We start from the raw sequence: 13,836 nt of genomic DNA on the forward strand, positions 1-13,836 counted from the left end.
CACGAAGTCCAAGCGGGTCGACGGGCTGACTGGACGCTTAGGCACGAAGCCCAGCTAGGTCGACGGGCTGACCGGATAGCTGGCACGAAGTCCAAGCGGGTCGACGGGCTGACCGGACGCTTAGGCACGAAGCCCAGCTAGGTCGACGGGCTGACCGGATAGTTGGCACGAAGTCCAAGCGGGTCGACGGGCTGATCGGACGCTTAGGCACGAAGCCCAGCTAGGTCGACGGGCTGACCGGATAGCTGGCACGAAGTCTAGACGGGTCGACGGGCTGACCGGACGTCTGGCAGGTAAGTGAGGTAAGTCACTGGAGGGGAGTGACTGCGAGGACGCGTTCCCAAGAAGGGAACATTAGGCGTCGATCCGGCTTAGATCCATTTCGGATATCTAAGTCGAGATCGTGACTAGATTCCGGTCTCGGAAAGACGGAATCTAAGTCATACTCTTTTCTTGTTAAATCATATTACTTTAGTTGTGCTAACAATCTGTTTTGTAGAATATATATTTTGCCTCGGACTAACTCTGTTTTGCAGGAAAGGAAGTTTCTGGAAATAGGAGGTCCGGGCGCCCGGAGGTGAATTTTATCCAGGCCAAGTCGTCGCCACGTGGAGTTCGCTGATTAGACCTGCCACGTCGCACCAGGGCGCCCGGAAGGGATCCAGGCGCCTGAAGCAGCATATAAAAGAAGCCCCAGGGGTGGAGCTTCAATAACAACTGAGAACTCTTCGACTGCTTGCTCTGCTGCTCTACACTCCTGCGACGTTAACAAAGCTCCGACAAAGTGCTCCTTCTTCTTTGGTTAATTTTCTTATCGGTATCACTTTATTTCCATTAGCATTTCTGTACCTTAAATTGTAATAGTATTTCGAATTGCTAATGAATTGCCCAACGAAAGTACTCAAGGAGTACGGGCCTTCGAGTAGGAGTCGTCACAGGCTCCGAACGAAGTAAAAAACACCTTGTTCAGTTTGCCTAAGTTTTTTATTATTCCGCTGCGCTTAACTCTTATTAACGCGATTTTTTCGAATCGATATTCACCCCCCCCTCTATCGACGTTTCACGATCCAACAAGTGGTATCAGAGCAGGTGCAACCACCAATCAGACAGGGGTGAAAAATTAATCTTTTTTCGGTTTTCAGTTTTACGTTTAATTTCAAATTGGTATTATTACCTGTTTTGAATTTTTTTCATTGCAATTAAATCTAAATTGGTGCAACACCAATTTAGATACTTCTATTATTTTTCTTCTTCCGCACTACTAATCCAAGACCAAGTCTTGGGATTTTTTTTTTCTTTTCTTTCTTCTGTGCGCAGGACTAAAATGTCTCAGACAGAAGGATTCAGCACAGTACGACCTCCACTCTTCAACGGGGACGATTTTCCGTACTGGAAGAAGTGCATGGAGGTTTACCTCAAAACAGACTTCGACCAGTGGATGAGCGTTACGAGACCCTATAAAATTCCAGCGGACAGCTCCGGGAATATACTGGATCCTGAAGACTAGACAACAGATTTGAAGAAAAAGGCGTCAACAGAAAATAAAGCGATCAACACTCTACAGTGCGGATTAACAAGAGAAGAACTGAACAGAGTCGGTCCACACTAAAACGCTAAAGAGCTGTGGGACAAATTGATCGAGCTGCATGAGGGAACGAGCGACGCCAAGGTAACAAAACGAGACCTGCTTTTAAATAAAATTCTTAATATTAAAATGCAGGAAGGTGAAACGACGAATCAGCTCCACGCGAGGATCAAGGACATCCTCAACGGGCTTCATGCGATAGGCCACCAGATGGAAAATAGAGACTTAATAAGGTACGCATTAAATGCTTTTCCACGTAATAGTTTGTGGGCATCAATCGTAGATGCCTACAAAATTTCTAAAAATCTTTCTCAGTTAAAATTAGACGAGCTTTTCTGTGAATTAGAATTACATGAACAAACTAATGCTGGAGCCAAGAAAGGTATAGCTTTATTTGCAGGTTCCTCCAAAGAAAAGAAGAGCAAGCCTGAATATGAAGAAGATTCCGACCAAGACTCCGAAGACGAAGAACACCTGGTGAACTTGGTAAGAAAAATGTTCACCAGGAGAAAAAGGAGCTTCAGCAGAAAGGACCTTCAAAAGATCAGTTCTCCCTCAGAACAAAAGAACGTGACTTGCTTCGGCTGCAATAAAAAGGGACACTACAAGAACGAATGCCCAAAACTGAAGTTCGACAAACCGAAACCAACCAAAAAGAAGGCCCTCAAAGCAACGTGGGACGACTCCTCGGGCGAATCGGAGGAAGAAGAGCAGAAACATCAGAGCCACCTCGCACTGATGGCCCGCGAAGCTGAAACAGAAGATGAGTCGGAAGATGAAGACGGGTCTGAATCTGAAACAAGCCACGAGTCCGTACTCGTTTCCGAAGGCCCAAATGAGGTATATTTTAATTTAAACAAAAAAAATTTTAGAATTATTTCCTGTTTAAATAGTAAATTAATTAAAATAGAAAATGAAAACAAATCACTTCTTGAGGAAAATCAAAACCTCAAGGAACAAATAAAAAATTCAAATCCAACTCAAGATCTAACACTTGAGGAGGAGAATTTATCATTAAAAAATGATATTAACAATTTAAAAGAAATGCTAGAAAAATTTACAACAAGATCAAAAATTTTTGACTTAATCTTGAACAATCAAAAAGCATGTTATAATAAAACCGGACTCGGATACAAGTCGAACTCAAATAAAACTTTTAAGTCATTAATAACTCAATACAAATCAACTAATCAAACTTGAGTTCCAAAAGCGTGTCTGACCACGCAAGTAGGACTTAATCAATATTATATACCTAAAGAAAAAGTATATTATATAAACTCGATTAAACCAAATAAAAACCTAAATCAAAAAATTTAAAATTTAAAACTCAACAAAATATAAACTATCACCAAGTTAATTATAACTATAAAAAGAAACAGACACAAACCTAAAACGAAAATTTAAATTTAAGGTCAATAATTCAGGGGGAGGCTCCAGAATAGTTGTCACCTCCAAAATTAACTAACCCGGCAGGGTAATTAGGATTAGTTAAAAGAGACCAAGTTTAACTTGAATCATGGTACTGGTGAAGTTTTTGGATGATAGTACATTAGGGAAGCTTGGGCATCGCATGTCTAGAAAGATATGGTTTCGATCTGGTGCATTTGGCCAAGTGGAACTGACCGAAGCTACCCTTAAATGAATCCTAACCAGTTAGACCAAGATTTAGTACTAAGCTCCGTGGATAGGACTATTCGGAAAACCTCGAAAGTGTTGGAGTGTATACTGAAAGCCTAAGCTTTGTAAACATTCATTATGAATAAAGAATCACATTTGGTCAAATTGTCTACATTTGTTTGTAGTTGTTCATATAATTTATATTGTAGATAACATAGTATGTGGTGTCACATGCAGAAGATGATGTTATCAGTACCTTATAAATTATAAACAGTAGCTCACGACTAAAATGGAAAGGAATAAACCATTAGAAGGTCGTAGTGTAATTAGGTATTAGTTTATCTTGACTATATAATTACACTAGTACACTCAGAGTGTATTGAGTAGGACCATTAGAGGTCATTTCTTTTATACTGACTTTGTAAAGGAACAAAGACCTCAGTTATTATGGAAGTGTGTGCTCTTAATCCTAATATAATAACAAGCACATATGTTTGATATTTATTTCTTTAATTTATCAATGGGTGAGATTTAGTTCGATGAATCAATAAACCCGATAAGTTGGGAAATGGTATCACTTATAGTGTGTGTTGTTGATTATAGAAGGAAACTGTGTCCTAGAGATACTAGGTTGATAATGTCCTCAAGAGGAGCTCATAAAGATTGTCATATTAAACCCTGCAGGTGGACTTAGTCCGACATGATAATAGGTTGAGTGGTACTACTCTTGGACTTAGATATTAATTAAATGAGTTGTCAGTAACTCACTTAATTAGTGGACATTCGATATCTTAAACACAGGGAGACTAACACACTCATAATAAAAAGGAGCCCAAAAATGTAATTTGGGATTGGTGCGGTAGTTCAATGATAGTTCTCTAGTGGAATGAATTATCATTGATAAAATTAAGTTGTGTGTTCGGGGCGAACACGGGATGCTTAATTTTATCAGGAGACCAAAACCAATTCCTCCTCTCGGTCCCTATCGTAGCCTCTTATTTATAGAGTTCTATACCCACCTATACCCACCTTCTATACCCACCCAATAGGGGTCGGCCAAGCTAGCTTGGGAACAAGCTAGGGCCGGCCTAGGTATAATATTGGGTGGTCGGCCCTAGCTTGAACCCAAGCTAGTAGGGCCGGACAAAATAAATTAAAAAGAATTTCAATTTTAATTTTTATTATGTGGAAGAAATAATTTATTAAAGAGGATTTAAATTAAATTATCTCTCTTGTAAAATTTACAAAAGATTAAAGAAAGAGATTAGATCTCTTTCCTTATTTGTAGATTGGTGAGATATTTTATTTTCTCTTTAAAAATTATTCACATGTTGTAAAATTAAAATTATGGAAATTTCTTTTTATTAATCATGAAGAGATTTTTTGAAGAGAAATTTTATTTTTAAAATTTCCGGAAACAAATAAGGAAAGTTTTAATTGTTGATTGAAACTTGTCCAATTTGCTTCCCATTGATGTGGCCGGCCATCATTGATTAATTGAGGAAATATTATTTTTCTCAATTAAATCATGTCAAGGGAATTAAGGAAATTTTATTGTAATTAAATTTCCTAATTTGCCTAGGCCAAGGAATATAAAAGAAGGGGTGAGGGTGCCTTTACAAGTGACAACATCTATTATTTCTCTCCCTCTTTTGTTCCTTGGTGTGGCCGACCATCCTCTCCCTCTCTTCCTCTTGTGGTGGCCGAACCCTTCTCTTCCATTGGAGCTCTTGTGGTGGCCGGATACTACTCGGAGAAGAAGAAGAAGAAGGAGAGAAAGCTAGCATCTCTTGGAGCTTGGTTAGTGTTTTGATTTTCTTGCTTGGTGAAGCTTCCTCTTTGTTGGCCGAACCTAGCTAGGAGGAGAAGAAGGTGATTGGTGGTTTCTCGTCTCGGAAGATCGTTGCCCACACAACGTCCGAGGTTAGAAGAGGAATACGGTAGAAGATCAAGAAGTTTTTCTACAAGGTATAACTAGTAATTTTTCTTTCCGCATCATGCTAGTTATTTATGGAAATAATACCAAATACAAGAGGCTTACGTTCTAGAATTTCGAATATGTTTTTCGAAGTTGTGTTATTTTGTTTTTTCTTTTCCTTGTGATTTGATTGTTCTCTTTGGTTAACCTAAAGTTATTTTAGGAAATTAAATATTATCTTTCTATAAAAGGTTTTGTCTAGTCGGTGGTGGTTGCTCCCATATCCAAGAAGGTCATGTGCCTCGCCACGTCAGTACTGGGAACCAATTATGGAAAATAATATTTAATGGAATTAATAACTTAAGGAGACTTGGGTCGAACGTGTTAAGTTCCGCAGGAGATCCAAGTCAAAACCTAAAAGAACAAATAGATTAAGTTTTGGATCAAACGTGTTAAGTTCCGCAGGTGATCCAAAATTTAATTTAAAAGAACACATGGTAGCTAGGAAAAGGTTCAGACCTTTGTACAAAATTTTTGTACAGTGGAACCTATAGGTTTTCCGAGTAGCAACCAACAGAAAGGTTGGTTACTACTAATGACGTCCATGTGAGTCACCAAGCTTAGAAGTTTATCTGAAGATTGCCTATTTGTGGAGACCAAAGCTAAATCTTAATCTAACACAAGTTAAACCAAAACTCCATAATTAAAAATCCAATTTCATCTCACAAAATCATAGGATTCTCTGATTGATAATATAGATCGGGTGAGTTGAATAAGGCTTAAATTTGTTTCAAAATTTTAATTTTAAACTTAAAAATTAATTTCAAAATTTTAATTTTTAAACTTAAAAAATTAATTTCAAAATTTTAATTTTTAAACTTAAAAAATTAATTTCAAAATTTTAATTTTTAAACTTAAAAATTAATTTCAAAATTTTAATTTTAAGATTAAAATTAATTTCAAAATTTTAATTTTAAACTTAAAAATTAATTTCAAAATTTTAATTTTTAAACTTAAAAAATTAAATTCAAAATTTTAATTTTTAAACTTAAAAAAAATTAATTTCAAAATTTTAATTTCAAACTTAAAAATTAATTTTAATTTTAAAATTAAAAATTAATTTCAAAATTTTAATTTTAAACTTAAAAATTAATTTCAAAATTTTAATTTTAAACTTAAAAATTAATTTCAAAATTTTAATTTTTAAACTTAAAAAATTAATTTCAAAATTTTAATTTTAAACTTAAAAATTAATTTTAATTTTAAACTTAAAAATTAATTTCAAAATTTTAATTTTAAAATTAAAAATTAATTTCAAAATTTTAATTTTAAACCTAAAAATTAATTTTAATTTTAAACTTAAAAATTAATTTAAAAATTTTAATTTTAAACTTAAAAATTAATTTCAAAATTTTAATTTTAAACCTAAAAATTAATTTCAAAATTTTAATTTTAAAACTTAAAAATTAATTTCAAAATTTTAATTTTAAAACTTAATTTCAAAATTTTAATTTTAAAAATTAATTTTAAACCTAATCTCTAAATCTTAATGTAAAAAAAAAAAAAAAGGGCGTCCCTGGTATTCACTTCCGGGGCGCCCGGGAGGGAATCCGGGCGCCCCGCCTAAAATCAACTCCGGGCGCCCGGAATGGCTCCAGGCGCCCGGAGCTCCCTATAAATAAGGGGCAGCGGGCGCCCCCAACCCTTGCCCCACAAATCTTCACTTTTGCCAAGGTTCACTCCGAACCTCAGTGCGAGAGTATTTTAAATCAAAATTTTCTTGCGGTGAAGACGCTGCTGCGATTCAACCGAGGTCGTCAGATCTATATTTGTCGATGGCTCCTCGATAAAACTTCTTCCCCTGTCTGAAAATTTATTAGAATTTGTCTTCTCATTTTTTTCTTAGAATATCTTTTTTATATACAGTAGGAAACGAACAAATACTGGTGCTGGACCATCTAATGCTAGCACTGACCCTAGGTTTCCCACAGATGAACTAAGGATTAAGTTTGAGTCAACCGTTTATAAGGCCATTAGGACTAAATGTATATATAGATCGTTCTTTCTAGGTTCATGTGCCTCCGTTATAGAGGTTATAAACCACTATAACTTAACGAACCTTGTCGAATGTACTAGTCTAGTAAACATAAGTCTGTGTGCTGAATTTTGCAATAACCTAGTGAAAGTAGACGATCTCACCTATACCACTAGGGCAGCGGGTACTGATATCACGTTTTCCCCTACGACTATCCGAGAGTTTTTAGAGTTACGTCCATCTACTTGTCCTTTCTTGTGCTATCCTCCCAGGGATCTACCATTCGGAGATCCCTACTCACATATTACTCTCGATACGATTTATTCGTATTTTTTTGGGGGAGAGCGAGATCCCACTGTGACTCAGTTTAGGTTGGTAGAACTTCGAGTCCAGGACTACGCTCTTTATAGGGTCTTAGTCTTTTGCATTTTACCACTGACTACTCGGGACATCGCTGTGATGCGCCCATTCCATTCATTTTTACTCTATGCCCTGAGTCATAGGTTAGATATTGACATCAGCCTACATATCTTCTCCACCATTATCTACTCGGCTGGATACGTGACTGATAGACGAGTCCACATGCCATTCTGTCACATTCTGACAGCCTATATGTCCTCGTTGCACATTGATGTCACTAGAGGAGACATTGCCTATATGACCGAGTTTGATGTTATAGCAGCTAGGAACTTCTCCCAGCTGGTATCCACGTAGATAGGGATGACGGGACTATGTCTTGGCGGAGGGGGTACAGCACCAGCCCGATCCAGACGCACAGGGGGACGAGTTCATGCTTGCACTGTTTCCAGAGGAAGCCGCACCGGCTCCACCACCGCCCCCAGTTCGAGCACCACGTCACGCTCCCCGCACTCTAGCCGACCGTATGACCGGACTAGAGAGAGCTATGGCGAGTCTCCAGCAGGAGAACTCTGATTTTCATCGGGACATACGGCGAGAGGTTGCCGAGTTACGAGCTGCCAGGGAGACCCGACACACTGAGCTGATGGCACTTCTCCGATCCTTGGGATCTGGACCACCCCCTTCATCATCTCAGTAGCTCTAGTCATGACTCACTTCTATAGCTACACTACCTGTAAAATACTTTGGATCTATCTAGTGATATTTCAGACTTGCATTGATTATGTTCTATCTTGGTAGCCTAGGAATTTTGAATTTCAGAAATATTTTAAAAGATGATTGTTTTTAACTCATAAGTTAAAACATATTCTGTTTTCAAAACTTTCCTTTTTTAGATTTTTTAAATAAATTTTTAGCCTTAGATTAGTTCAAAATCCTTAGAGAACATGTACCCATAGGACTAGTTTTGAGCATCTCACCAAAACCCTAGGCTTACCTTGCTTGTGTTTGACGAACATAGAAAGGGGTGAGATGCATAGGCCACTTGCCTAAGACTTAAGATGCTTATTTCAGTGCATCGACATAAGTCTGGGCGTTAAATACAAAATATATATTAATCAAGCTAAGGTTGACCTTAACTTGACTAACTAAGTGAAAGCTGCTATCTTTTGATAAGTCAGTCAGTAACAAACTGGTTAGACATTTGATTTAATGTCAGGTTCAGGGGGAGAAATAAAACTACTTCAGTTTTTCAAATTAACCTTTCAAATTATTAAAAATGTGCAAATTTTTTTCTGAAAAAGAATTTTACAAAACTATTTTGAAAACTCCTTTGTCTACTTTGAATATTTTAAAACTATGTTTGCAAACTAACTCTTATACAATCAAGTTGTTTTGGATTTCACTTTTTATTGAAAATTGATTTTGAATATTAAGATTTAACTTAGTTTTGAAAATTAAATTCAAAAATCTAGTTCTCAAAATTTGATTTTACTTAATTTTGACAATTTGAAAGTTAGTTTTCAAAATTGCTTTGAAAATTGTAGAAATTAAATTTTTTTTCAAAACCTAAGTTTCTCAAAATCATTTTTTGAACCTTTTACAAACTTAGTGTTGAAAAATAAATTTCTTAGCATTTCAAATTAAGTTTCAAAATTGAGTTTCAAAAACTTATTTGAAAAGCATTTCAAAATTGAAACTAGTTTTGAAAATTTGATCTTGAAATTTAGAACTTATACACTTGTGTTTGAGATTTTGTCTATTTAGACTTAGCTATTTTTCTAAAATCTAAAAGCTTTAAACAAGTTTTTCAAAAGTTTAAACTCCCCCAGGTTATCTTGACATTATTTCTCTTTATTTGCTTATCTTGACATTTCAAAAAATCTATGCTTATTTAATCAATGCTTATTTTTGATGAATGCCAAAGGGGGAGGGTTAGGTGGCTAAGTTAGCTAAACCAGAGTTGAAAATACAAACTAACTTAAAAATCCTTTAAATGCTTGTCTTTTCGTGCATATGTTTTCACTAACTTAACCAGATTGTCATTCCATCAAAAAGGGGGAGATTGTTGGTGCGGTTAGCACTAACGATTTAACCAAGGTTTTGATGAATGACAAATCAGGTTAAGTTAGTCTGTTGTTGTCTAACACTCTGATCGAGTGTGCAGGAGAAGTCCAGACAGGTCGACGGGCTGACCGGATAGTTGGCACGAAGTCCAAGCGGGTCGACGAGCTGACCGGACGCTTAGGCACGAAGCCCAGCTAGGTCGACGGGCTGACCGGATAGCTGGCACGAAGTCCAAGCGGGTCGACGGGCTGACCGGACGCTTAGGCACGAAGCCCAGCTAGGTCGACGGGCTGACCGGATAGCTGACACGAAGTCTAGACGGGTCGACGGGCTGACCGGACGTCTGGCAGGTAAGTGAGGTAAGTCACTGGAGAGGAGTGACTGCGAGGACGCGTTCCCAGGAAGGGAACATTAGGCGTCGATCCGGCTTAGATCAATTTCGGATATCTAAGTCGAGATCGTGACTAGATTCCGGTCTCGGAAAGACGGAATCTAAGTCATACTCTTTTCTTGTTAAATCATATTACTTTAGTTGTGCTAACAATCTGTTTTGTAGAATATATATTTTGCCTCGGACTAACTCTGTTTTGCAGGAAAGGAAGTTTCTGGAAATAGGAGGTCCGGGCGCCCGGAGGTGAATTTTATCCAGGCCAAGTCGTCACCACGTGGAGTTCGCTGATTAGACCTGCTACGTCGCACCAGGGCGCCCGGAGCAGCATATAAAAGAAGCCCTAGGGGTGGAGCTTCAATAACAACTGAGAACTCTTCGACTGCTTGCTCTGCTGCTCTACGCTCCTGCGACGTTAACAAAGCTCCGACAAAGTGCTCCTTATTCTTTGGTTAATTTTATTATCGGTATCACTTTATTTCCATTAGCATTTCTGTACCTTACATTGTAATAGTATTTTGAATTGCTAGTAAATTGCCCAACGAAAGTACTCAAGGAGTACGGGCCTTCGAGTAGGAGTCGTCATAGGCTCCGAACGAAGTAAAAAACACCTTGTTCAGTTTGCCTAAGTTTTTTATTATTCCGCTGCGCTTAACTCTTATTAACGCGATCTTTTCGAATCGATATTCACCCCCCCTCTCTATCGACGTTTCACGATCCAACACAATTCACCTATGAATTAATTGCTTATAAAGAATAAGAAACAATGATTTATCTTGTGTTCATCATATTCCACAATACTGGCGTGTTCCTTCATATTCCAAAATAGTATTATATAAAATATTGAACAAAACTATCTGAACATAGAGCAGATTACACTTAATGGCCGTAGCCAAAAAATTTCAAGCCGTGTGTTGCAAAGAAAAATTATACCAATGGTTGAGGATAAATAATAGCTCCATCCATTCAAATATCAATGTATCCATTTGAGTAATTTTATTTTGAAATCAGTGTGGACAAGTAAAATAGCCTACAAATAAACATGTTGACGTTTAAACATTTCAAATTTCTGAAATTTCAAAACTTATTTCACATTCTTATATAAAAATCCTTGAGGTAGTAGTGGTGGTGGAACTAAAATAAGATTACATTTAGAGTCAAGATAGTCTGACATTAATCTAGAAAGGCATTGGAAGCAAAAGAGAAATACAGTAACAAAAAAGCCAAAACATTTTTCACATACCTCCTAACATTAGCAGGAGAGGATTCAGGAATCAAAGCTTCCATGTAGGCTTCAGTTAATTCTCTCTTACTTTGATGCTTGATATGACTAGCTAAAGCCACATAGAACTTAGAGCACCCACAATGGGAGCTCCTTTGGAGCTCCCACTGCGGACGTGCAGAGGGAGAAACCTCCCTCCCATAGTGGGAGGGAGGTTTCTCACCTCACACAACGAAGCGGCTCCGTTGTTACGGAGTCGTTTCGTCGTGCTTTTTATTTTTTTATATTAATTTTTTTAATAATTATATATAAAAAAAATAATGGTCAGATTAATAGATTTGGTATATTATGCCGTTGAACAACGGCTATTTTAGCCGTTGTTCAACGGTTAACTTTATTTTTTAATTTATTTATTTTTATAAATACATGATCGATTTCATATTTTTCATTCATCTCCTTGTTATCTTTGCTTTCGATTTCTTTCCTCAACTCTCTATATTTTTCAACCACAAAAATATCTTGATTTATTTCAAATGACTCAAAATCCAGATCGATCTATGCTCCAAGAATTCTGGAGAAATGAATTGGCGGAAGATGCGGAAGATATAGATGAACGAAGAATGCTCCAGCTATATGAGCAGCGACAAACGGTACGTCAAAGAGCTCAAAGTTCTTCCGGTAGAACACAAAGGAGAAGGTATTTGAATCGGGATCGTGAAATTGGACATGCTCGTCTTTTCAATGATTACTTTTCTGATGATCCGGTATATCCTGATGATATATTTTGACGTCGATTTCGAATGAAAAAAGAATTATTCCTTCGTATAGTTGATGCCGTGAAAAATCATTCCGAATATTTTCAATGGAAGGTCGATGCAGCGGGGAAAAAAGGTTTCTCACCACTTCAGAAATGCACAACGGTTATTCGCCAATTGGCGTATGGAGCCCCTGCTGATCATTATGATGAGTATCTACAGATTGCTGAAACAACTATCATCCAATGTTTATTCAACTTTTGCAGATGTGTAATTGAAGTGTTTGGGGCCCAATATTTAAGAAAATCTAATGCTGTTAATATCAAACACTTGCTTGAAATGCATGAGCAGAGACATGGTTTCCCTGGCATGTTGGGCAGTCTTGATTGTATGCATTGGCAATGGAAAAATTGCCCCGTCGCTTAGAAATGCCAGTTTACTCGAGGAGATCATGACGCCCCAACAATTGTGCTCGAAGTCGTTGCATCATCGGATTTGTGGATATGGCATGCCTTTTTTGGGATTGCAGGGTCACACAATGATATCTATGTGCTTAATGAATCACCGTTATTCAACGACGTCTTACAAGGGAATACACCCGAGGTTAATTTTATGATTAATAATACACAATATACAAAAGGATACTATCTGACCGATGGGATCTATCCAGAATGGGCTACTTTCGTCAAAAGCTTTCCATGTCCCCAGGATCCCAAAAGAAAGATATTTAAGGAATGACAGGAGGCTGCGAGAAAGGATGTCGAGAGGGCATTTGGGGTGCTCCAATCACGATGGGCAATGATAAAAGGTCCTGGACGATTTTGGTACAAGGATAATTTGAAGGACATCATGTATACCTATATTATTTTGCACAACATGATTATTGAGAATGAGGGAGATGCAGTAGTCAATTGGTCGGACGATGAAGGAGCTTCTCAATCACAAATATTTGAAGGCTCCACTCAAGAATTCCAAGCATACATCCGTAGAAATTACGAGTTACGTGATAATCAATTACATCATCAACTTCGAGCCGACGTAGTTGAGTATATCTGGGCACGCTATAATTGTAATCAGTGAATTGTAATCAGTGAAAAAATAATTTATTAATTGCGATATATGTATTGTGATATTTATGTAATTTTTTTAATTATGAAAGGTATTTTAGGTTAGTAATTTATGAATTTAAATTTTATTAAAATTTAATTATATAAAATGTAAATATGAAGAAGAGATAATGAAATATATATAATGAAAAGTGTGGGACCATGGAGAAGTTGTTGAGATGTTTTTTGATAGTGGAAAGAGGTATGAGATTTTTAACTTTTGATGTGGTGCAGACGTGACAACGAAAGAGCCCACAGTAGGTTCTAACCACTGTGGATGCTCTTACAGCAAGAAACTGAAACAGTAATAATATACAAAAGAAGCACTCCAATGCGCCTTGGTTCCCACTTCTTAGTGTCCTAGTGGCAATAACCAGTACTTGAAATGTTGGAAATGAGGATAGTGGGGAACGTGGCCCATGTTCCCCACTACTCATAATGGAAAAGGTCCATTATGCCCCTGGTTTATTTCCCTATATAAAGGGGATACGTCCAAGGATCAGAGAGGTGAATCAGGTTGCGTTGGAGACGAGAGTAAGAGGAGAGCATCCAAGGCGGCGGGATTTGGTTTGTGAAATTGCGGAGGGCTTTCCAATCCTGTGATCGCTCTTCCGACAGCGAGTTTCGTCATTGCCGATTGCAGATCTACGGGAGATCGCTGTAAGTTTTTACCGCATTAAATTAATTCGTCTATCATGCATTTAGAATATAGAATTTCTACAATGGTATCAGAGCCAAGTTAGTTTTAAATTCATGTACGATCTTCTGTTTAAAATTGCTACCGTG

General features: G+C 37.3%; 1 protein-coding gene across 1 annotated transcript; it reads left to right on the top strand.

Moving 5' to 3' along the window:
* The first annotated feature begins 11,746 nt into the window (after window positions 1-11,746).
* LOC122048118 lies at window positions 11,747-13,024 on the top strand. Its single transcript, XM_042609723.1, has 5 exons — window positions 11,747-11,953; window positions 12,059-12,156; window positions 12,211-12,332; window positions 12,474-12,547; window positions 12,686-13,024. Exons 1-5 carry the CDS (start codon window positions 11,747-11,749, stop codon window positions 13,022-13,024), a joined length of 840 nt encoding a protein of 279 aa, XP_042465657.1.
* Window positions 13,025-13,836: the final 812 nt, after the last annotated feature.

The sequence above is a fragment of the Zingiber officinale genome, chromosome 2B (genome assembly GCF_018446385.1).
Source record: "Zingiber officinale cultivar Zhangliang chromosome 2B, Zo_v1.1, whole genome shotgun sequence".
Taxonomy (NCBI): Eukaryota; Viridiplantae; Streptophyta; class Magnoliopsida; order Zingiberales; family Zingiberaceae; genus Zingiber; species Zingiber officinale.

Excerpts from the sequence above, each read along its gene's own strand:
- LOC122048118 (XM_042609723.1), top strand. The coding sequence starts at position 11,747 with ATGCTCCAAGAATTCTGGAGAAATGAATTGGCGGAAGATGCGGAAGAT. Across the intron at positions 11,954-12,058 it reads ATTACTTTTCTGATGATCCG|GTCGATGCAGCGGGGAAAAA; the intron begins GTATATCCTGAT and ends TTTCAATGGAAG. Across the intron at positions 12,548-12,685 it reads TACAAGGGAATACACCCGAG|GAGGCTGCGAGAAAGGATGT; the intron begins GTTAATTTTATG and ends AAGGAATGACAG.